Source organism: Athene noctua, chromosome 21, assembly GCF_965140245.1.
Source record: "Athene noctua chromosome 21, bAthNoc1.hap1.1, whole genome shotgun sequence".
NCBI lineage: Eukaryota > Metazoa > Chordata > Aves > Strigiformes > Strigidae > Athene > Athene noctua.
In genome coordinates, this window is record NC_134057.1 from 5,547,790 (window position 1) to 5,573,589 (window position 25,800).

The 25,800-nt window shown below is 42.0% G+C and overlaps 2 protein-coding genes across 3 annotated transcripts; both read right to left on the minus strand.

The window, feature by feature from the left end:
• Positions 1-224: 224 nt before the first annotated feature.
• On the minus strand, positions 225-11,641 carry KIFBP (kinesin family binding protein). Of its 2 annotated transcripts, none has more exons than XM_074924254.1 (7): positions 11,270-11,641; positions 8,804-8,902; positions 6,291-6,370; positions 6,001-6,184; positions 4,812-4,896; positions 2,355-2,446; positions 225-1,668 (listed from the first exon to the last, which is right to left on the minus strand). In XM_074924254.1, the coding sequence occupies exons 1-7, from the start codon at positions 11,621-11,623 to the stop codon at positions 772-774; spliced, it is 1,791 nt and encodes a 596-aa protein (XP_074780355.1). In that variant the 5' UTR covers positions 11,624-11,641; the 3' UTR covers positions 225-771. The 2 variants fall into 2 exon arrangements, with proteins under 2 accessions (XP_074780355.1, XP_074780354.1); XM_074924253.1 differs by having other exon boundaries at positions 225-1,650; positions 2,337-2,446.
• Positions 11,642-11,999: 358 nt separating this feature from the next.
• LOC141969012 (nucleolar RNA helicase 2-like) lies at positions 12,000-25,532 on the minus strand. The gene is made up of 15 exons (XM_074924345.1): positions 25,136-25,532; positions 24,675-24,941; positions 23,177-23,252; positions 22,113-22,291; positions 20,839-20,956; positions 19,984-20,169; positions 18,455-18,600; positions 18,048-18,197; positions 16,601-16,762; positions 16,109-16,228; positions 15,566-15,639; positions 14,317-14,476; positions 13,918-14,052; positions 13,049-13,093; positions 12,000-12,555 (listed from the first exon to the last, which is right to left on the minus strand). Exons 1-15 carry the CDS (start codon positions 25,517-25,519, stop codon positions 12,361-12,363), a joined length of 2,397 nt encoding a protein of 798 aa, XP_074780446.1. The 5' UTR covers positions 25,520-25,532; the 3' UTR covers positions 12,000-12,360.
• Positions 25,533-25,800: the final 268 nt, after the last annotated feature.

Below are 25,800 nucleotides of genomic sequence, written 5' to 3' on the forward strand. Positions count from 1 at the left end.
TTATCTCCAACCTGTGAATTCTCTACAGCGTATTAAGAGCAGAGTATCTCCTCCCACCACAAGCAAGAAAGTTTGTTGCTTTCTGGTTCTTGGTTCTGGCTCTTCAATTGCTCATGTATCTTTACTGAAGATACTCCCGTGGAAACACTTTCACAGCTATTTATTTTGGCCAAAGTTGTAATGTGTATCGTATCTTAGACACAAAGAAACAGAATTCCAAGAACTCTGAGAAAACATTTAGCCAAGCTAGTCCATTTATTGAGCCTCTGTCAACTAGGTTTTGATTAACAGGGGAAAAAAGAAAACACCGAGCAACATACAAAAATATTGAAAATAACAGTCACCTTCATATGGATAGTTTTCTGGGGACAAAGGTTAGAAGAGATAAAATGTGTTCCGTTTGGAAGAACGTGCCTCAGGTTTCTTAGAAAAATTTTCCTAGAGGAACAGATTCTCTTAAAACATTAGCACTACATTTAGAAACTGAACCACATGCCAAAGGAGAAAACCATAAGGGAGAAAAGTTTTATATTTACATACAGGAGAAACAATACAAAGCATCAGCTAGACATTCACTTTACATTTAAAGTTTACAACATTAGTGTGGGTGAGCTACTGAACGAGAGTGCTCTGAGTTTTTCACAAAGTTATACCACTGCAGGCTCTAGGTGGATTGCCAAACTGCAGACACCTTAGTTCTATCAGTCAGTAAACAGCACTGGGTTTGACAGGTAACATTTTTACAGTGCACATTTCCTTCAAGGAAAGTATTTATATAAAAGGACAGAGTTTTGCTCTTAGCCTCTCCATTCTTGTTGGAAGAAGACCCACCATCTCCTTACTGAGTTCTAGTTCAGTTTCAATGGCACGGACAGCATCTGGGTACTTCTCACAATAGTCTACCAGAAATGTGTAATATTCCAATGATGTCTGCATGTTTTCCAGCTGCTTTTTGCTATCTGAAGTAATAAGCTTACCATACAGTCGTGCAATATGAAATTTAGCCACCATTGCAGGGCGAAGAACGTCTTCCTCGAGCTCTTCAGGAAACACCTTATCTGGGTTCCTCAAAGAATCTAAGAAGAGTTCATAATATTTGATTGCTAACTGAGCCAGAGAATTAATTTTTTTAATTGTGTGGGAGTCTAGCTCCTCTAACCTGTTACCAATAGCTACCTTTAAATCCATCATCTCGTAATAGGTGTCAGCCAGCTCAAACTGAAGCTGCCTGCTAATCAGCAGATAGTACTGTGGATTCAAATCTGCATATATAGGCTCCAGCATGTCTATTCTACGCTTGTGCATTTTGCAGCGCCTCTCATAGTCTTCTTCAAAGAAAGCAAGTACCTTAAACAAAGCACTGTGATCCTGAACAATTTCAATATGGTCAGTAACATAACCATCAACCTGAAAGAATTCTTTTGCTTCCTGAACATAGTTTTGACCAACCAAGAAGATTTCTCTGGCTTCCTGAAAATCTAATGGATATACGCTGCTCACTTTCTCTTCCATGGCTAAAACAGAGTCACATATATCACTTGTCCCAAAAAGGACAGCTTTTTTCCTGCCCTTCTCTTTTTCATCCTCCTCTTTTTTCCTTTGGGCTTTAAGTTCCAATTGCCTGTCTGGATCCAGCTCTCCTATGTTATCCTGAAATGACAAAGCACACTAATTAAAAATGCATCTGGCTTACAACGAGTGACTTACACTGAATCATTTTATTTATGAGTTACCTTTGAAGTATAAACTAGTTAGCAACAAGACAGAAAATACGTTGGCATATTAGACCTTAGATTCACAAGAACTCATGTAAATTTGTTTTGATTCTGTAAAAACATAAGACTAAGATAATCTAGTCTCCCTACTCTGTGACAATATAGTCAACAATAAATGTAAAGCCCAAAGGCCCTGGTTCTGCAAAGTGTTTCAGCAAATGCTGTTTCCAACAGTAGAACAAATGCTTAAATCAATTAAATGAACGCTTGAATGAGAACACCAGCACACAAAACTGTTGCATATTAAGATGATGTTCTTACTAGCAGTTAAATAAGTAATCTGCCAAATCAAGCTGCAAGAAAATGCAGCAGAGAGGAGGAAAATTTGTGAAGTTGCTGTACAAGCAGTACACTGAGCACACTACAGAGCTGATCCCCTCTCTGTGCTGCACTAAAGTCAAAGCATACTATCAAACACTTGCTACATCACAAGCATCTATTGTATTATCCACTGGGCAATTGTTTATCACTTGCTACCAAATGTGAATTGATTCCTGTTACAAACATCAAAACAGACTTTGTTTTTAAACAATGACAGCTACAGAACAGATTTTCGGTTACCTCAAGTAATTTCCGAGCGCTTTGCAGGAGGTTCAGGCAATACTTGATCCAGCATCTTGCAATTTCAGCTTTTCTCTGTCGAAGATCCTGTTGGTCCTGCTCCGTTTCATCTATTGAATGGATATAAACACATAAAAACTTTAAGAGAACTCGAGCATGCCAGCAAGAACCTCAAATGTTACATGCAAAGAATATGTTACTTGTATTTAACTAATTTTGCCTCATTGTTAGACAGAAACGTGTTCTCCATGTTAGTTCATATAACAATTCTGTAAACTGTCATTCTGGTAGAAACACATACAGATTAACATGGATTTGTCATGCATGCATCCTTCAAAAAAATAGATCATAATGTATGGTTAAAAAGACCTTTGATCTTGAAGGTGTTTTACTGGAAAAGGTTTTCACGTCTCTTTATAACAAGAGAAAGAAATCAGGATAATTTGTTTTCTGAGATTCAGCTGCCTGCCCAGCAATAATTTCTGAGGATGACTAGGGCATTTGTATTGCAATGGGCCCCAGACTTGCTACCAAGAAAGGGAATGAAAGTAGAAGAAACTGCCTTTGGTTACTCTACCTGGTACTAAAATAAAATTTATTAGCTCTACAACTTCTGTATTAGTCTCCCCACTGTCATAAGTAGCAGCACTGCTGATGCCTCAAGATAACGTTTTCAGGAACGAAACAGATTTCAAAGAGAACTCATTTCCCAGTCTCTAGGCAGAAGGCAGTGAATCAGCTGAACAATGAGGGGACGCTAGTATTCTTGTTCACCAAATAAAAAGCCAACTTCAGACTGAGATCCACTCTGCACATTATCCCTCGTTAGAGTCAACTGAGATTTTCTTACTAAGGAAATAAGAATTGGTGCTAATCTAAGAAAAGGCACCTTTAGTAAGTATCTCTGTGTTTGTTTATATTCTTATTAACATGATAAAATGAACGTGCTTGACAGGGGCCAATGCTGACTGTGTATTAGAACTCTATGCATAATGATCTTCCAGTTCACAGTCTGGCACTCTGTACCATGAAAAGGAAGGGAAAATAGGATAAATGTTTACTCCATTGAAACAAACACAAATATCACTACTCCTATTTGGTGTAGGAGGAGATCAAGATAGAAGAAGGTAGTTGACCAAAAGTCACACAAGAAATCTATAATGTACAATTAAAAGTAGGGCTCTTAGCTACCACTGCCAGTCTCGCACCTGAATTTGAGACCATAACTGACTGTGTGTTTCTACACATCTACCAAAAACATAAGCCAAAAAATGAGGTTAAGTATCCCATTAACGAACTCTGACAATTGTGCAGTCAGGTAGCTCTGGAAGCCCATAAACACTGATTCAGACCTACTGAATCTTCTGTTATATACTGTTTTCAAACAGGCTAACAGATTAACATAACCTGACTACTGACAGCCCTGTTCCCCCGAAACTAAAAAGCTTTTGGACATCATACTCGAAGTACTAAGAAAGACAACTGCATAGAGTTCTGTATTTTTGAACTAAGAAAAATATCAAAAGCAATTAATGTACTGTCACTGAACTTCAATTAAATAAAACTCAGTTGGTATCTACTCAGGTTATATTTTAACCTGAAGTAACAACATCAGTGAATTAAAGAGCTTGTGTTCTAAACAGCTCAAACCATTAAAAGTTAACCAATACATTCAGCTGTTCAAAGTCAGAGTTACGGACTCACACAGGGGCTACTGCGAGCACTTGCTCCCTCTCCACGAGTTAAAGCTCTATTGATCTGAGGCTTTCAGTTGCCCAAGACACAGAATGTAAAAGGCTGTGCTGTAGATAAGCAAAGACTAAGCCTAAACCAGAGGACTTACATTGAGTACTGACACTATCACGTAACCACAGGTCTGTAAAACTGTGGTCAGTTCTCTGAAAGTTTCTTTTATTTATCTTCACACCAAACCACAAAGTTGTTTCTTTGCATCAATACCCAAAACTGCAAGGAGGGGACTACAACTCCAAAAAGAGCCATTAATGAGGCTGCAACATCCAGCAACAAAAGACAATACAAGTAAATTCTAGATTTGGGGGTGTTAAGAGCTGAAGTCTCCCTCCCTCTTTTAAAACTATTCCCAGGAAGCATCTGGTTTGGTTCATTAAATTGTTGTCCTCTGATCATTGAGAAGCAAAGGTAAGCTGCATTTTAAGCACATGTACAAGGACAAATGGATGAAATGACATTTGCCACTACTGAAATGAATGCTGGTTTAAATTTTACTTTTATTCTGGTATGCTTTCTGAAACACCAGCAACAAGCACTTGAGGGTTTCTCACAGGGTTTACTCATAGCCAGTCTTAAGCTGTAGCAGTAGCAGCAGCTCTTTAGAAACGTTCCACTTCATTGTTAATTAAACTAGGATAAGTTTTGTACATATTGACTTTTAACATTAGGTATCAATGATGCTTAATTCACAATATTTTATTCAAAACTTTTATGTAAACTTACTGTCTTCAGCAGATGGCACCTGTTCAGCTTGGCTAAAGATGACACTGGCTGCTGCTAAACAGTGTCGGGACTCCATAAAGCATTGCTGAGAGAAACAGAAAGAGCAGGACTTATCACTGGTATAAGCAGTCCAAGCACTGCTCTCAGCTTGGCTAAACCCCCTGCCTCAGATACATGAACACAAGGGAAATGACAGAACTGAGAGGCTCTGGAGCATATTCTGCTGGACACTAGAAGAAAGGACACTATTTTTCCACGCCTACTACCGAATGCAGTATTTTCTAAATAACCATTTTCTCTCTACAACAGCCACAACAGTAAGCTTCGTTTTTTATATTAGATACATACATTGTGAATGTTTTCACTGCTCTAATCTATGCTACTATCTCTTCCTTGTGGTAAAGGAAGCAATGTCTCATGGTAAAGATTGTATCACGGGGTGTTAGTCGGAATAAGCTGGACATACGAGTCAGTGTTATGAGTCAGATTTAGATTCTTTTACTTATATTTGGCAGTGCATTGTTTAATGATTAGTGCTATCAATGCATCAAAAAGCCATGGAAATTACTGTATCAACTGGCTTCGGTACAGCAAAAGTCTTTTAAGTATCAGAAGAGAACATCTGAACAATCTGAAATACAGAAATCCCTAAATAAAGCTGAAGCATTTCCTAACACAGCACATTATTTAGACTTGACACAGATGTGCAGAAGCAAACAGCTACCATCTGTAATGATCTTTAACACTTTAATGTTCACACAGGTTCAAACAAGTCTTAAGAACATGCTAAGGTACAAAGGACCATAATTTATAGGAAACATACAATGTGCAAACCTTGGCCCTCAGATATTTTTGTTTTGAAACTCTTTATTGTAAGAGAACAGCATAAGAAACAACTTCAAAGTTATGATAAGCTTAAAGTTTTACTTATGAACATCACATCACTGCTGATATTTCATTAACTATAGAGCTTTTCCTGTGTCTACACCCATGCTCATTTTTCCCATTGTCATAAAGACACCACAGAAAAAACCTACCAAATGTTTCATGTCAGAAGACAACTTGTGGTTTTATAGCAGCACGTTTTTAATCTGACATGGAGCCCTGTCTCAAACAGCTGTTTAAACAATTGTCTTACTTGATAGTTGATTATGATAGAATTACAGCAGAAAAACATTAGGTTTGTTACCTTAGAGAGATAGTACTGGGACAAAGTAGCAGCATTAAGTGCCCATTCTACTGGGTAGTAGCCACAATACTCAAGCTGTCGCTTAAGCGTAGTATGGCAATACTGAGCAGCCTTCTCAATCATCTCCAGGTGTTGATAGACTTGTGCCAGATAATATAGAGTATGTGTATAGGCTTTTTCAAATCTGGAAAAAACAACAGTCTCTTTAGATTTTTTTTTTCTGCCTCCCTAAATACACCCTCATAAATTTTAAAAAAAAGTAATCATAATCTAGGTATGCTGTTACACACCTTTTGGATCTTTCTTGGTCTGTGAGTTTGTCTTCTTCTGCCATGAAATGTTCACTGGGATCCAGGGGAGGATTTCCATCCTGCAGAAGTACACGATATATTCAGTGAACTACATTTCTCTTACTCTGTAACATAGTGCTCCCTCTTCTGGCTGCAAACGATTTACCATTTTTCAATCCTCAATTCAATAAAACTTCACATAATGCACCTACACCTATCTCAATGTCACATCTCTGGAGCAATTCCACAAAACTCAGGAGATTTAGAGGATGAAAGCCACAACTCCACATGGAATTACAAGGTTTTCAGCTTGTAGAAGACTTCTGCTTACATAGTTTAAAGTAACGCATGCTGTCTGCACCAGAAACACTCAACCGGGGTTCTACAGGACTATAATTGGGTGTCTTTATTCTGTACAAGAACATAATGGGGTTTAAGCATCGATTTAATACTAAGCATGCCTTCAAGTGTGAAATATTCTCCTGCACTAATCAGCAACAAGAAAACATCCTGCAGGAAGTACTGCAAAGAACATTATGTGCAGAAAACACTCAGCAGACCTGCTGTGAAGACTTACCACTGTGAGATTACTCCCTTTATTCACAAGCTGGTAAGACTATTTACTCAAATATATAAATAAGGCAACAGGCAATGTCTTTGGAGGATGAAGCTGCTAAACCTCGATAAGGCATGACCTACGTGCAAGTACAATTATGTGAACTATTTCATTTAGAAGTGCTTTTTTGGTTTTTAAACCATGACTTCTATCAGAACCCTTATATAGACAACTATATATATTTCAGCATTCAACGATGGCATAGAACAACTGTCAATAAAGCCAGAGTCAGCGTTGGCAAGCCCAACAGATGAACATCGCTTATGGCAAAGTTTTATTAGTCTGTTCTTATCTAATTTCCTTTGTTGTGAGTAAATTCAGATGCCAATTCTAAACGCTTCAGATGATGGTGCCTTTCTAAAGATGGCTTTTTTTCCATTACACAGTGCTAGCAAGAAAACCCAGTTTAGTATGCAACTTTCCTAGCCCTCTCCTAACCTCATTTATTTCTTAGCCCAAGAGAAAGTAAGGCAACAAATAAAAATCAGTCTTATGAAAAGTATTTCTCTGGACAATAGAGACTCAAGCAGGACCAGGAGCAAGAGTAGAGAATACATTCACTTTATGGGGAAGAAAACATATTCTTATGTTTGTACTTATTCTCATTTAAAAATCCTGGATTTGTTTGCTTTTAATAGAAATGTTTTATTCATCTTCAATCATAAAAAAATGGGTCTGAAACAGAAAATAACAAATAAATTTAAGTGTGTTCAACCTACCAGAGAGGTATACATTTTTTTAGTATGATCTTTTAATCTTTAGGGTTTTCTGTTTATACCTCATTAGTTTTTAAGATGTGAATTTAGAACTTTTTATCTTGTTTCCTTTAGATACAAAGGCTTACAACCTCAAAAAGGCTCCCAAACCTTCTAACAAGATTTGGAGTATATCCTGGCAAGTCTATAGCTATTCCTGCAAAGAAAGCAATTGAAATGACACAGTAAGCAAGACCCATGCCTCCTTCCTGTACCTATAGATTTATCCTCTGATGTCAAGCCTTATGCCTTTAATTATCCTTAGGAAAAGCTCTGCAACTTTCCCTTCCAGGTGGGCTTTATTACTCTACCTCTCCTATCATCATAAACCTACATGGCTACAAAGGTAGGAATACGGCAGTAACCAACCAATAAAGACATTCTAAAAATTCCATGAGAATAATCTGTGTCATAAACCAAGATCATGTTAAAACCTGAACTGTCATTTCATGAAACTAAGTTCTGTCCAACCCTTACAGCTGTTCTCACAGATAGTGCTCCTTTAAGGCAACAAATGTTTTTAGTTCACTCACGAACTGTCCTTGAGGCAAGTTAGTGTAGGAACAGCTTTGCAAAGAGCTTAAAAATAGCACAAGGGAGTCTTTGTTGATACACAGCAGAATCCACAACTCAAAAGGTTGTTTAATATGCATGAGAGGTTTAGCTGTTTATAAAATTGTTCTCTTGGATATGGAACTAAACTACTTGCCTCTACACAATACTGTGCAGTCAGAGCAAACCATGCAAATATTACAGTTTTGTTTCCTTTTCCCACAGAAAGCAATAGATTGACATTTTACAGGATTTTCAAGACAAGACTAAGAATAATCTTAATTAAAAACCAAATTCCACCTGGCTTCAACTTCAGATTATCTATTCAAAGAGCTTTCAAAAAGGACCATTGTTTTTTGAGCAAAATTATTTTCCTGATAAGTCCATTTTGAATTTAGCAACTGATCCTCTAGTTTGCCTCTCCCTCTGCTAGCAGTACTAATCATATCACTTTTCAAGTGTCATAGCAGTCAGTAGAAAGTGCAGAAACTCATGTTCCATCATGTTTTGGGGTTTTTTTTCCAAAGATTACTAAAACTGCATGTGGCACACAAAAGCAAGACCTGCTGCAATATTAATAAACACAGTACCTCTTTCATGTATTGATTATACAAAGCTTCTGCAGATTCCAAGTAAGTTTGTGCAGTTTTAATTTCATCCCTTTCAGACCAAAGGATACCTAGATTGTTCTAAAGGTAAAAGGAAAAACAAATTAGTTATTTTCCCATTATGTTCCATTTATGTTCCATGCTTGCGCCAAACAATTTATCAGTCTTCATCCTTATATATAAGTGTGTTTCTAATACAGTGGATTTCAAAAGGTGAAAATTGTGCCCACCCATTTTATCGCAAGTTGCTCAAAAGAGAGGGTTCTCACACAGCAGCAAATAACATACGGAAGTCACCTCACAAACTGTGATTTTCTGTGTTAACTCTGCTAATAAGGACTGGTATGTTCCAATAACAAGCTTTTTTCACACAGTATGTTCTGCGTCTGATTCATGTAGCTTTTATATCATATACAAATATCATAAAAAGAGCCAAGGAATTATAAATTTATCATGACTGTAGAAAAATTTAACAGGAAAAAGTTATTCTAGGAATGAATGCACGTATATTTTCAACGATTAGAGTAAAACCATTAAGATGCAAAAGCTACAGACTACTGCCTTCAAACTTAAATTACAGCAACGTACATAGTAACATTACTGCATTTGTGAACCCACTGTTTACAAAAAATGCCTCTAATTTTATTAATAAGATGAAGGTATTAATAACAATCTATGTCTGATGTGCTAATTCAATTCCTAGGCAGAGTTGTTACAGAATCCAACAGGGCTAAAAAAAAAAAAAAAACAAACCAAACCACACCACCTTCAGAAGAGTTAAAACATGTAGTTGTGTGCCAGCCCTGCGTCCCTTTCAATTCCATTTATTATTTTGGTAAGAAAGCACCACAGAGCATGACATTTATGAACAGAAATACTCTGCCCATGGCTGAGCAGTGGAACGGACCAGATATAATTAGAAACTGTGATACACATCCTTATGCAGAAGCTCAGAAACAGGCCCAGCAGGAAAAAGGAATGCTCCTTCTTTCAAAATAGAAGTCAGTGCCGTGAGAACATACTCTGTATGTCCCAGAACATAGAGAAGTACGGCCACTGACTGCTTTTATATCAGACATGTTTTTAATTAAATACTCAAGCCTTCTAAAGTCCTTGGGACAGAAAGCTGAGGGCATGCTCATTTACTGTCACTGCTCTCAGCAGCATGCCTGATGGTAGTGCCAGACAACAGCAGACCAGTTCACTGTTGGAGCACAGCACTTCACATGTGTAACCCAGAAACTTTATCCTGCTGTCTCCTAAAGGCCCTAAACCAGGAAAACCCATGCAACCATTTATCCAACAGAGAGAAGTACTGCTTTCCAACACACCAATTCATAAGCACAGTGGAATCCCTGGCCACCAGCCACAAAAAGCAACAACTCCCCAGGAACATACACTGGTAAGATGTTATTTTAACTGGCTGCCCAAGCAATCTCCAGTCTTATAATGAGCAACATACTTGTATCAGTGTACTCAAACTGTCACACTGAAGGACAATGAGCAGACAGTGAGCAGGAACTCCAGACAAGTCAGTTGATTTAACCAATGTAAGACAAGCCACTGTTTAACTAGCACCTTTCCACATGAACACACAATTCCTTGACAGTTTTGCAATGGTAGACAAAGTACTACCAAGCCTTTTTTCATTAGAGCAGCCTTTTTTGTCAGAGACATCTAAAGAACTGCTCTATTTAATTTCAAGTCTAGAGACAGGTATCTAACTATACAACAGTTGCCATGATGAAGTGGTTGAGCAAAGGCCCTTTGTGAATCTACATAAAGAATTGATTTTGTTAACAGCATTAGTTTCTTCAGGATAAAGAGATATTATTACTCCTAGCCTTATAAAACTGTATTTACTCAACTGGGATAAAATATAATAGATTAAAAGATAACAGGCGAGGCTGAAAAGCAAACAAGTGACTACTTTTGAGAACAATTTACTTTTTCAGGATACTGCTAAATAAAAGCATCTCCCAACTTTACTTTGACAACAAATGTCATTTAAGGAATCACAAATAATTTCTGGACACACTGAGGTCTTCTGCTAATTTATTCTTGCTCAGTTCTTACAAGTTCTGTCTCAGTCTATCCTGAAGAGTGCGCTGCTTTGTTAACACCGTTTCTATTAAGAGAACACACTGTTAGACGCTCTGCATGCCCAGAGGCATCAGCAGCAAGCTTAAAACAGAATAGCGTCTCTCCACAGCCGCCACCTGTGAATTATTTCTTCGAGCAAAAAATAAATGCCAGGACTGCTAGCGTTTATTATTATCATTAAAGAAGCCATACCCATCAGGAGGCTGAAGTGCCACGAATCTCCCCTGCCCTATTCGCAGCCCATTGTGGAGACCACACAGCACGGCCCCCGCACAGCCCCGGCCCCCCCAGGCCGCACAGCCCCGCACCACCGACACCTCCTCGGCCCTCACAGCCCCGGCCCACCTGGGCCTGTATGTAGAGGGAGACGCAGTCTGGGGAGAGGCGGTGGGGCTCCAGGAGCTGCGTGCAGCGCTGCAGGTGCTCCTCGCCGGCCGACAGCTCCTCGGTGTCGGTGTGGTTGACGCCCAGCTCATACTCCAGCACGGCCCGCCGCACGGCCAGCAGCCGCGCCTCGTCGCCCTCCTCGGCGGCGCTCAGCAGCTGCTTGACCTCCTGGAGCAGCGCTCGAGCGCTGTACTTGGAGCGGTAGGGCTCGGTCTCCGGGTCCTTCCGCGACTCCACGGCCGAGAGGGTCCGTGCGGTGCGGAACTTCTCACACACCGCGGCCCACCCGCCTCCCGCCGCCGCCGCCGCCATCTTCCCTCCGCCGGCCGCCCCGCGTCACGCGCGCCGCCGCCTGACGCGCCGCCGGCCAATCACCGCCGCGCTGCGGGGAGGCCCCGCCCCCTCCTCCCGCCCCGCCGTCACGGCGACCGCAGCGGCGCCCCCCGCGCGCCCCACAGCGGGGATGGGGCGGCCTCTCCGGGCGGCCCCCGCGCTCCCCGCTCCTGCTCCTCCACATTCCGAGCGGTTTTCCCCACAGCCGCTGTCGGGGAGTTGAGGGCAAACGATCCCAAGCACTGACAATCAGCGGGTGGAGAGCGACAGGCAAGCGGGAGCACCCCAGCGGGCACCAGAGCCTTCTCAAGGAAGGGTGCTGAGGGGCTCGATAGCAAATCTTTCTGAAAAAAAATACTGGTTTTTAGAACAGGATTTTTAATTCAAGGGCTGCTGAACAGGCAAGGTGCAGTAACTGTCCGTGTTTGGAAGAGCGTTGTTCCTCCACAGCACTGAGTTTCCAGTGAAACACTCACCCCCCACCCTGAGACATGTACGGTGTTTAGTTTAATGGCAGGAAAATGGCAGCAGATAGTTTGCTGGGGGGAAAAAAAAAATCTTCCAAAAAACCCATTCATTTTAAGTCAAGTCATCACACATGACACTTTCTGCTATCCTCAGAGACAGGTTGCTTTGTCAAGGAATAAAAACAAAGAGGAATGTCTAACAGTTTTACTCTGATAAAAACCATCTCAGTCCTGTATCTGTGCCAGAGGTTAATTAAATGACCTGTTAAAATCATGTCCTCGGTTTCCATTCTTAAACCAGTTGTTTCTCTTGAAGCCGCTGTCACCTTGCCTCCCATTTCCAAACCTGGAGAAGCCTCGTCCCCCCTCCTGGAGGTACTCTTCCAGCTCAGGCAATTCCTTTGCCACCGACAGCTGCCAGCGCCTGGTGTCCTTCCACTGTTCCTGAAACAAGACCAACGTAACAAGACTTCATGTGCCTGCAGGTGTGTCCAAGGTACCCTGTATCATTAAAAGCAACACGGAATACAAAGCCATTTCCAGACAAATCCCATCAGTGCCGAAATAAGTCAACAGATTGCTCTTGGGAGACAACTCAGTCCTCTGACAAAGGATAAACAATCAAAGGGACAAGAGGGAGTGAAAATCAACAGAAAATGGGTTAACTCTCAAATAGACTGAAGAGGTCAAAACGCAGAGGAGACAAACAACACAGGATTTTGTTTAATAAAACCAGGTAACAGAACTGAAACGAGAAAGACACACAATAGGGTATTTTGTAATGACTGTGCTGTTACTCTGACTGTTGTCTATGCAATGTCCTTATTAGAACACAAACCTTATCCTCCCAAACCACCCTAGATTCAATCTGATATATGGCCATCACCAACTTTCAAATCATCAGGTTCCAAAAACAATTCTGGCTACAAAAACATACCTGTATGTTACTCAGTTCTTCAACAGGAATATCAAAACACACTCCCTAATAACAGAAAAAAAAAAAAGCATTTGCCTTCCAGTGTTATATCCAAGAACAGGCACACACAACTCCAGACAGGCAGCACCTGCAACCACTCATACACGCTAGGTATAGAAACCAGAAATGGCAGAAAGCATGGTCTTTTGGGGGAAGCCTTTTATAAACTGAAGAAAAAAAAAAAAAAAAAAAAAGCAGTTAAAACACAAAACCTCAAACCAAAATGCAGATTCAAATGCTCGGTGCTGACAGCAGCATTGCTTGCAATCAGCCTCTATGTTTAAAAGTAAGACAGGCATCATTCGGTGCCACACTTGCACAGGAGACAAGTGTCAGACACATCAGGAGCCAGGCTGACAGTCAGGTGACTGCTGTACTGCTCAGGTCAGGCAGTCAGTCACTGCCCTACTCTCCAGCTGGTTTTTCAGTGCAGTGGTATATAGCATTAGCATGAGTTTACAATAAAAGAATAAAGGTCACAACAACTACTCCCACTATATACATATTCCTGATGCTATTTTTTAAGGAGAGAATTCTTGCATTACCATTTAGAAGCAATGTCTCCAAATAAGTGTCTTTTAAAACACTCTACTAGCTCCAATGCAGCTTTTTTTTTTTTTATTTAATAGTGTATACATAAAACAGCAGTTTTAGGGGGCCTCAGGATAGGTTACCATTTTCTGAGAAATGAGATTGAGCAAGGATAGAGTGAGGTATCAACATTTCTATACTGATACTTCAAAGCTCCCACCTCAATCACTGCAAAAACTGGCCATATGTGTACACCCACACCCCCCACACCCTCCTTCCCCAAGGTTGGGTCAGCTTACCATCTTCCCCTTGAGGAAACGCATTGCAGATATTTTGCCATCTGCTTCTTCACCCAGCTGTTCTTTCAGTCCTCGCCAGGCATAGCTCATGGTATGTATTTCTACTGAACACTTCAACACCATGGTCACAAAGCCCTTCAGGAAACAGAGAAAAACATTTACAAGACTAAACTTGATTGAACAGCCTGTAACTCACTAGCTAATGAACTATGCAGTAACTTATTACTGTAACGTAGTATTTAATCCTAAGAAATTAGCTACTAAAAGCCTCTTAAGAGGGGATAACAGCTATTCAGAAATGCTACTGAAAGAGCCTGAGAAGAATATGCCACACTTGGACTAGATGCAAGCAAAAATTCATTTATCCATTCTTGTCAGCACAGATATAGTGTTATTTACCGCAGTTGAGTTGAGTAAGGAGCGCTGCTGTATGTGAGATGCCCCAGAAATATGAGCTAGAGCTGCAGCCAGGGCAGCAACAGCCCCTTTCTCATCTATGAGCTCTTGAGCAGATTTTCTGAAGTAGTCTACTGCAGAAGGAGGAATGGCCTCCAGCAACCTACACAGTGAGAACAAAAGTTTAAAAGATCAGCAAAGGCCAGTACAAAGTTCAATCATGTTTAAGACAGACTTCAGATTAATGAATTATCTCTAAAAGCCTTGGCTATCATGCTCATACTTCATTATCACTCATTTAACTCAACACCTTCAGGATGCTGAATACCTACCTTCTCTGTTCATTAAGCCAAGCCTCTTGAAAGATGTGTTCAAAACAGGATGTACAACATCGCATGTTTGAGAGCACTAGGAAGGCTCTATCTAAATATCAGCATTCTTAACACCATACCACAATAAAGTGTTGCCAGCAAAACCAAGAATCCCTTGCTTTTACTTCACAAGGAAGAGAAGCAAACCACTACAATACCACTGCTGGGCAGGGGCAAGGCACTTCTTGCTCTCAATGCAAGCTGATTAAATTGGTTACTTCTCAGAGTGGTAATGAAAACAAGCTGGGACATGGAGCACTGCTACTTCTCTAATGCTATTTTTGGTACGTCAGCACATCCCACCATTTTTCAGTATGTGATAAACCCAACACCGTGCCCATGATCTCCTTTACACTGGTCAAATCCTTGCTAATTTATTATAATCTCTGTCACTGGCATTTCCACAAGTGGGGCAGCAAATGTAAACAGAGCTGCACAGAATAAAAACCACAACCCTTGAGAATAAAACAATACAAAGAAACACAGGACAGGGCTACACCACACTCACCACTGCAGAGTAACTCTTCATTATACTAAGTGTTGTTCTTTATACACTATTACTATATTATCTGAGTGCACAAAATCCCCACAACAGTAATTCCCCATTCTGCTATTGATTTCCGATGATATAAATGAAGGTTAATTTTTGCAAGAACTTACATAACATCGTGTTCTATGAAAAGGTCTATGTTCAAGCACACAGAGGGTTACTATGATCATCTTATGAATACAAGTCAGTGTCCACAGGGAAACCAGTTGACTTTTACAGCACAGGTGAAGACATGCTCACACACAGGTCTGATCCCTCAAAGCTTTGCATCAACAGCACTGCTGTTGCTAAGATCTCTAGACATCTTTTAGGAACAGGCAAATAAACTTACTTTTTGGCATCATTACTTGAAGCTTTAATTACATCTGTAGCAGAGGGAACACCTATACGCTTAAATGTAATCCCCTAAAATCAAGAAAACGAATTAGTTGAAGGTGTTTTCAGCACTCTACAACTCAACCCTACCTAAGTCATGTTACTGTGACCTCTAGTTGCTTACTGTTTAGAACATCAACACAATCTTTACTCAATTTAAATTACTTCTAAAGCCAGAATAAAGCTTTTCTTTAAATTCTTGCCTTTGTTAATCTGGAGCTCCTTTACATCAACTTACATGCAGATTGTAACAAAAGGCAAGATCTCCATGCATTCCTGTCACAGCCTGCCTGCTGACAGCAACACAGTGCTGCCAACATGGGGAAACTCATGAGACATTAGAACAGGTGATACAAAAGCATTTACAAACACTTGCCAAATACCAACATTTTAGGCCTACTGGACTCATAAGCAGCCATGGTTACAAGGTCTAAGAGTGGCAGTCTTTTTAGGAACTGAGTAACTTCATTAGAAGAGGTCTGAGCAAGGTGCAACTCACCGCTTTGTGCTCAACTTGTTTCAGAAGATCTTCTTCTCTTCTCTGAAATAAACAAATGCAGATCCCAGTCCGGCCAGCTCGACCCGTACGTCCAGAACGATGGATGTAGGAATCAACATCCTTCAGAAATTCAGATTAACACGAGAAAACTGTATGTCACAAACTGTTGACATTTATACATTGTGAGAAAGAGAAAATGCAAGATAAATTCTAATTCAGAAGCCTAAGGAGTGATACATTCTGTGTCTATACCCAAACTTGTAACTGCACACAAACCACTTGGGTTTGCATATGGCTACCCTGTCCAAGGTAAGGTGCCTCAGGTTTAACAAACACTTTGATATAGGGTTTTATTAAATAAAAAGTTCCACTGGAGTTTCAAAAGAAAATCCACTTCATTTCTGAATCAGAATATATTTCTGGTGAAAAACAGAGAAATAACCCACTGTTCTGTCACAAAAACATAAATTACAATTTCAGTTTCAGACTTACTTTTGGTGGTGAACACTGTATAACAAGGTCAACCTCAGGAATATCCAAACCACGGGCAGCTACATTTGTTGCAATGAGAACTTCAAACACGCCACTTCGAAACCCTTTCAATGTAATTTCTCTCTGTTTCTGTGGAATGTCACCATGCAATGACTGGGCATCCTGTCAGTGAAACAAACAATTAACATTTCATTTAACAGAGGAGTCTAGGCTGAAGTATCTAAAGACATTCAATTACAAATCCCAAAATATTGTGCAGAGCAACAGAAAATAATTACACAGCTGACACCAAAGGAATATAAAGCATCCTACTTTGTGGTTTGATCCTCCTCTGGGACAGTAACACTCATAAGCAGTAGTTCTACCATAACATTATTATTTGTAGCATACCAAGAGCAAACTGTACAATTTGCAGTCTGCCATGCCACAACGGCCCACTTCAGCTTTCACTTCCACTGGAACAAATGGAAGCACCTTTACTTAAGCAGTGCTTGTCAAGAGGTAGGGAGAGACTTTGCTCCCTTCCCCAGGAAGCCATCCCAAAACCCACCGAGGCTGAAGTGAGGTTTTCAGGGCATTCCCAAACCCTACAGGTGATCTGAACAACCTCCGCTTTTAATGGGACAAGAGACAGAGCAAGTGTTTGACAAGGAGAAAGGGGAGAGTCACAAGCTCAGAATTCAAAACAAGTAACACAGTAAAGCAGAACTTACTAGTGTAAGAGAACTACATGTCCATACTGACACAAGAACAAAGTCATCCGACTTACTCTGAAAGCAGCAGGGCCAACAGACAAAAATTGTTGCTGGAAGATTTTAATATGGATGGTATATGACATTTATCAAATACTGGGCAAACCATGTATTCCCACCACAGCTCCTCCTCCATAGATTAGTATTTAGTATCAAACAGGATTTTCTCTAAAAAAAATCCAGCACCTTTCTCTACACTCAAAAAAAGGGTAATAATTCAAGCAAGCATAACAAATCTGCTCAATATATCACCTGAGTTCTGAACAAACTATTAAATGACTTTCAAAGAGCAAGAAGACATTCCATTCTACCATATTAGTTGGATTTTCCTGAATAGACTGTTCAAAGAATAAATGCCATTAAGAGATGCGAATCCAAAAAGCACACCAACATGAGAAAGAATGTGTGCGTTATACTAGCTCCTGTTTATTACCATTATTATTACCTCCTGGTTATTCAGCACAAGCTAAATACTTTCCTTGATCCTATCCTGCATGATTTTAAAGCCTTAAGAATTCACAATCATAGCCAAGAGCGTATTTTATCTGCAAAGCTCTACTTTTAGAAACAGCTTTCATAAGTCTTAAAACACCCACAGAAACAACTTTATCCATGCAGCTGCAACCTCATATATATTTCAGAGCATTCAACCCCTGAATATCCACAACTGCTGCTCTCCATTCAGACCCCAGTACCTGTTTGAGAGAAGCATTCATAGCCAGCTCATTTGCTTCCTTTTTGGTCTCACAAAAGACAATGGTCCGCCCGTGGCTGCCACTGTAGACCTGAATGATATCTCCAAGAACTCCTGCTCTCTGAGATGAGCGACACTGTATAGCCAAGTGCTGTTTGGGAAAGAAACACGATAAGCATCCACGTTAAACCTAAGCCACACACAGGACAAAATGAACGCAGAAATAAATGGGGTTTTTTTAAGCTTGCCAACTAATGCCCCCCTATGAAAGCTCTGCTTAAAAAAAATCTGTATGTCAATCGTATGAAAAGTCACTGCACACCCCCATTTGTGAAGTCAATGCAGAATCCACTTCATCCAGGCCACATGCTCTCAGGACATGCACTGCTCTGCGGCAGAATCACTTACTTCCACAGTCGTGGCAGTCCTTTGAGTCTTCTTTCCAATCAGGTCAATTTGTTCATATTCCTCTTTCATGTATTTTTTTGCTACATCATATACCCATCGTGGACAAGTTGCAGAAAACAGAAGTGTCTGGGGGTTGTTTTCAGAACCTGGAAGGAAAGGCCACTGATTTCAGTCATCACAACAGAGTCTGAAACTTGAGAACTGATAAAAAAGCAACAGAGTTGCTCACAAATTGGGCGGTTTACATAGGCAGTAAGCTACAAGAAGAAAACTCAGAAGCAATTTTTAATACCCTTTAGGCACCAAAGGCAAAATTTCAGTAATTTTAACTGGACCAAACTGAATCCTTCATCCTGCCTGAGAAGAAATGCAAGACACATTTCTAGATTGTCTCCTAAAAATGGTTTAGACCATGCCTGAAGTCCACCCACATACCTCTTGTGTCAATCCCTCTTTGCCTAGTATTCCAATACTAACTAGCTGTCAACAGTATAGCTATGTGCAAAGGCAACAGGCTCAAAAGGACACTCTGCAGACCCAGGGGAAGAATTACATAACAAGATAGATTACTCCAGGTAAGAACAGTTTAACAAACAGTATCCTGAAGAAGTCCAACCTGCCTTCATACCTCCACAGGATCAGGCAGAAACACACACACATTTCAGAAGAACACTTACTATTCCCTACAATTTATTTTTCTGTATGAAGAAAATTTTTATGATTGAATAGTTATGGCAACTCTTCCAAAACCTATACAGATTTCCTGTTTTAGAAGATTATCTGTACTTTTTGGCTGTCAGGACAAAGACTGACTCTGCAAAAATGGGGGGAATGTAAAAGTCAAGTCAAAATGACAGTGGCTGTACTGGGTCAAACCTAAGATCCACAAAGCTCATGTACTCTCTCCAAAACCAGGCAAGTGTAGTTAACAAAGATATGAAGAAACTCTGCCAGCAACCAGCTTTTTGTGGCTTCCAGAGCCAGAAGTGATAACCTTACTTTTAGTAATCCTTGATATTTCTACTTCCAGTAATTCATCAAGTCCCTTCTCAGAACTTCTGGCATTAGTACAATATGGCAAGGAATTTCACACTATTAAAATAACCTCTTTCTACTCTGTACCTGCTACCTGGTGTTTTTTCTATATGCCCACTACATCAGAAGGAAATATTCCTTAGCTGTCATCCTTGTGTGATGACAAGTGCACAGACATGTCATCACTTTAACCCTGTGCTTAGTAAACACCACCCTCAGGATGAAGACTACTACATCTCAGAGAGTTGGGTTGGGTTTGTTGCTTTTTTGCCTTTTTTTTTTTTTCCCTCTGCTCCTTCCAGAGATGCCATTCCAGTCCTTCAGCCATCTGTCACTTTGCTTTGAACCTTTTCCAATTCTGTTACCCTTTTCTCTGAGGTCCAATACTATCATCACAAACAAATGATTCAAGTTGGGGGTGCACCAGCAGTTTTCAAAGTAGTATAATTGTTTTCTGCATTGTCCCTTATTCCTCTCCTGATGTCCGAATTTACCTTTTTTATAAGCAAATCCTAAGATTTCTTCCACTTGTTCAGCAAAGCCCATGTCTAACATGTGATCAACTTCATCCAAAACAACATGCTTCACACTGGAAAGTTCCAGCTTGCTATTCTGAATGTGGTCTTTGATCCGTCCAGGAGTTCCCACCAGAATATCAATGCCACTTTTAAGGAGATCAACTGAAAGAAAAAACAGAGAAACAAGGACAGTGTCAGAATGCTAAGAGACAACAAACTAGAAAGTTAGCAGGACACAGCAACACTTCTAATTTTCAAACAAAAAAGCTACTGCCCTTCACTCTGATCTCTTGAAAAAAGTCCTATGTCAGTCTGGGCAACAAACAAGTAAACCAAGTGGCAGCCCAAGTTGCTCTGATACCAACTAAGCCACAAGCAAAGTTACAGTAAGATACACCAATGCACAAACAGCATTAAGCTGGCATCAGAAACCTCCAGAGCTTTATTACAGAAAAAGGCTTTAGTTTTTCAGCTAAATTCTTTTTCACAGCTACCTCTGGAGACAGAGTGAGCCATACACACACACAGAGCTCTCTCTTTTCCTAGGACGGTTGTCTAGTCCCAGTAAATGTCCACACAAAACCCACGCAAACATGCAATAAGGAAGAAACTAAAAGGACCTGTCACTTCGCACAACTACAACCATTCTTTTAAATAAAGATTTATTGGAACTAAAATAATTCAACCCAGGCTGTATGCTTCCTTCAAAAGCAATGTCATGCTTCCTGACTGAAGTAAAACTCTGAAGAGGAAAAAAGCCAATTTTATTAATGGAATGCATGTGGAGAAAGTCAACTCCAATCCAGCAGTAACTCCTTCGTGTTTACTTACGCTGTGCTTTATATGGAGTTCCTCCATAAAAACAAGCCACTGACAGTTGTCTGGTGAGATTCTTGAAGTCTCTGGCTACCTGAGTGGCCAGTTCCCTGGTTGGAACAAGAACCAGCACCTGGAGGGAGTGAAAAGAGACAAAAATGCAGCTGCACTTGCGAGAGGGTGCTTGGAGAAAAGGGTTTACTTCACATTAAACAGCCTGTACTCCATTCTTATTCTACACTTGTTGCAGAGATGCACCATCCCAGCAATATTTACTGCCACCTGGAGCCTGCACAACACAACCTCATAGACAGCAAGAAAAACAAGATAAAGCATTACAAGATAACTGAGATGTAGAACAGCAGTATTTTTTTTTAAGTTCATGCCAGATAAAATAGACACCAGTAACATTACCAAGGACAATAAAGATGCAGTTCAGCATTAAAGGATAGGAACAGTTGCTAAAAATTTGGAGTAGTAAGATCTTAAAAGACACATAGCATGATGCACTCTAGCCATGTATCCTCCTTCTACATCTACTTGCCTTCCTCCAGTATCTATCCTTCCCCCCTCCATTTTCTTTGAGAATGGAACAACAAAACAAAGTGCTGAATTCCTCTCTAGAAATTTTTCAGACAGTAGGATTTTGAAACTTACATCACCTTTAAAGTTAATAAAATAGAAGGATGAAGTAGGCAACAAATCTGCAGACTATAGCAAGTTTTCAGTATAATGATAAATATATACACTTCATTTATGTGGGAATATGATATCTCACCACAGGTATCTGGTTAACAATTCCATCTCATGCTTAAGTAGAAATGTAAACACCACTTCACCCATTAAGTTGAGTCTCCAGACAGAAAAAAACCAAACCAAAAGCCTTCAATTATCACCATATGGAATTTACAGTGAGAAACAACCTCAACAAACGGAGACAGGATCAGCTGTCTCAACTGCTACCTCAGAAGAGGCAGGGAACTGAACCTCAAAGCTGCCTGCCAGCTTCCTGAGGACAGCAATCTGGAGTCCACTAGCTACTGCTGCAGTGCCCTGACCATACTCCCAAATGCAGTCACAAGGAACCCTAAACGTGAAACGTGTTGTCCCTGTGATGCTGCAAAGTTTCAGTCACACTGTAGCTCCTGATCTGAGGAAAGCATTCAGTATTACAAACACCAATGAGGAGACAGAAATCCCAAACAGCAGCCCTCAAAGCAATTACAAAACCACTTTCAAAAACTGCCATATTCTAAGGTTTTGGTGTGAACCCTTAAGTGGCAAGTTACTTTTGGTGCACGGCTTCTTCTACCATCTTGCGAGACACTCTGAAGCTTTTCAGTCAGAGGAAGAGCAAAAGAAAAGGTTTTCCCAGTTCCTGTTCGAGCTTGAGCAATTACGTCTTTGCCATCATATATGGGCTGAAAAGTCCTCACTTGCACAGGGAACAGGTATTTTACACCTCGAGCTGTAAGATAATCCAAAGACATTTCATTAAAAGGTGAACAATTAGACTAGCCCAAATGTGTAGGGCACATCATGTCAAATCCTATACACAACAGGAGATGCAGCTCAGAAGAAAATCATATCTTTGTTTTGACTCCTACTCTAAATCAAAAGGTATCCTGCCCCCATATCTGAGTATCCACGATGAATACAGCCTTCTTTGCGATGTTTGGCATAAGACAACAGGAGAAAAAGAAGAACAAAAAACACACATGTTTTTTCTGATACAGCCCAAGATTTTGTGGTAGCCTGGTTCTGAAGGTGGGGAGGAGGTGAAGGCATTTGTTTCAAACCATTCTAAATCTTCAGAGGTTTTGCACAGTGGAGTGAAACAATACATCCAAGATGAAACTTCTGAGCAAGGAAAACATAAAGGGAACAAGGAGAGTTTTGTCCGAGGAACAAGAATCATACAGCTTCCCAACACAGAGGACAAGAACTCTACAGTGATTACTTCCTCAATAAAAGTAATCAAGAAGAGATATAAAAATGCCCAGAAGTGTGACAGTAATAGACAACCTGTTTACAGGAGCCAAACAGTTTTCACATTACACTTATTTAAGAAGTGATACTGTAGACAACAGATAAGGGAACTGAAGTAAAGATACACAGTAAGTAGAATGATACTTATGAGAAAAGAAAACCTGTCTCTACAATTTATATCTAGGAATAACCGTGTAGAAGAATAAACTCACCCTGAAACTGAACAAAACAAACTTTGTTCCTACTAACAGTAGATTCTTTGAATCTACAGTGACTGCTCATGTGAATATTCTTACCACACTATAAATGTAACAGAATGCAGTTCTGGATATTTACAGAAATTTCTTTTACTGCATTAACTAACCTTTGAGAAGGTTGATGGTGTTTTGGGAGAGAGGAAAATTGGAGAAGGCGCCTTCTTTTGCTTCTTCTGTCAGTTCCTAACAGCATAAAAAAGAAAAATAAAATGTATTAGCCATAAGAGATAAGCAAATAACATAACACTATACAGACACACAAGAAAAGCTGTGCATTTGATTTACTACTGCACTTTACCATCTATCTCCTTTCCGTTTAAAGAAAAAGAAAACCCTTGCGATGCAGATATGTCACAAACAAAAATGTCATCACAGAGTAAGTGGGAAATTTTAATCCAGCCACCTGTATTAGAAAAGACACACTGACACAGGCTGCACCACTCAGTGTGACAGCAATTTCTAAAAGTGAATCCTGGTTTTACATCAGTCTTAAGACTTCCTGCCCAAGGTCTTCCTGCTCTTGTTACCTGCAACAACTTGTTTTAAACCACAACTACTGCTATCTCCTTCCTAATTCAGATATACCTGCACCACCATGACAAACCCATGACAAACAAAAGAGAACAACTTCCCCTGCCATGTGATCTCAGTGCATCATGCACATGTGCTTAGCAAATCAGAAGAGGGAAACTACTTGTTAAAAATCTTCACTGGGGTGCACTGAAATAATTAGAAAACTGGTTTTTCGCAGCAAAACATATTTCGATTCACAATTCACTGTGTGAAGCAGGAACTTCCCTTTAAGTCACATAAACTCAGTACACCACACAAACAGCTTAACTTTGCACACCAGGAGATACGTGCTTAAAACTCACAATTTAGCTTCTGTTTCAAAGACCCAAAAGATCACATAATTACACCTCATGTGCAAAAAACACTTTCTTGACTCACATTCCCATCTTAAACACAAGAGAGGAAACTACCAAGTAAAGGCCCTATACAGGGGAAGGCAAGCTGCAGGGCCCTCTTGCACACGTGTGAGGCCAAGGGTGAAATCTGAACAGGGAAAACCCCAGAAGCGGGAATTAATGAGGATAACCCCGACCTTCCCTTACAGGACACTTTGCCAAATACTTTGTCAAAGGACCTGTCAGCAGAGAAAGCCTCATCACAGCACAAAAGCAGTGCACGTTTCTGTGCACAGGAAGAATGCTTGCACAGCAGGACACAAAACAAGGTGCTACATGAAGACGAGCGAGCACATGGGAACTGTTCCGCGCTAACTAGTCTCTGCAAGAGAGCTACTCCAAACGGCTTGGCATTTACCACAAGAGGGAAAGCAGAACGGGGAGACACAGCTACCACGTGTTGGTGCATGTGCTGCCGCGCTTCACTCCCCGCCCGCAGCGTGGATGGGAACGGGCAGGATGCCAGGCGCTCCCCGATGCCCAGGATCGAGTGCTGTAAATCCAACGGGATCGGCGGCAAAGGCTGCCTACACCCCAAGTCTCCACCACAGCACCCAATATGGCTTATTAAGCCCCCTCATTACCAGCAGGACTTTAATTAGGCAAGACAAGGGCTCCACTGGCAAAGCGTTACTACCTCTGGGTCGCTGTCCTGCTCTCCAGCGGCTGCATCCCCGGACACGCTCTGGGCTGCTGGGGACGTCACATCGTTGCTTACAGCCGAGGAAAGTTTCACCGTACGCTCAGAGCCACTGCCCTCCTCCTTGGCTTTTTTTGTCTTCTTGGGCAGCGGGGGCTCAAGGTCACCGTCGCCCAGCCCGCTCTCCTCGGGCTGGGCCTGCTCGCCCTTACCGCGTCGCCTCAGCTTCTCCCGCCGCTTCAGCTTCTTCTCCTGGGTCTCCTCCTGCCGCGGGAACGCAGGGGTTACGCGGAGGAACGGCCTCCCTCGCCCACCCACTCCGGCAGCCCGCTGTCACCCGGCTTCAGCACCCGAATCCCCGCGCCCGGGTCCCCCCCCCCCGGTTCCCCCGCGGCGGGGCCAGGCCGGGCCGCACAAAATGGCCGCCCCCGCGGCGGCACGTGGCCGCCCGCTCCCACCTTGGCCTTCCTCCGGCGGCCGCGGCGGAGGGACTCGGCGCCCGCCGGCGCCTGCGGCTCGGCGGGGACGGCGGCGGGGCCGGCGGCGGGCATGGCGGCCGGCTGCTCCCCGAGGAGGTGGGCGACGGCGCTGCTGCTACTGCTGCTGCCGCCGCTCGTCTGGCACCGGCGGCCCCAGGCCGCACGCCCCGCCCCGGCGTGCAGGAAGTGAGGCGCGGCGCCGAGGGCGGCCGGCGGGCGGACCGGGCCGCGGGGCAGCGCCGCCGCCAGCAGCAGCAGCGGGCCCGGCCCGGCGCCGCACAGCCAGCCCAGCCGCCGCCGATCGCTGACCGGGGCCGCCGCGCGGAAGCCGAGCCGCGCTGCGCGGCCCCACACCGCCCCCATGGAGCCGCTGCGCCGCCGCACCGGCCCCGCGCCCGCCCCTTCCGCCGGCGCTGCCCGCACGGTCCCTTCCGCCGGCTTCCCCCGCGCCCCCGGTTCCTGGCCGCGACCCGCCTCCTCCCCGCACAGGGCTCCTGCCGCCACCCTCCAAACGCCAGCAACTCCACCGGGACAACAGCACCTGCCCCCTGTAATAATGGATGTAAATGCCTCCTCCCTCATAAAAAATATCCTCCGCCTGTACTCAAACTACACGGCTCGCCTTTGCCCGAACCTTCTAATGT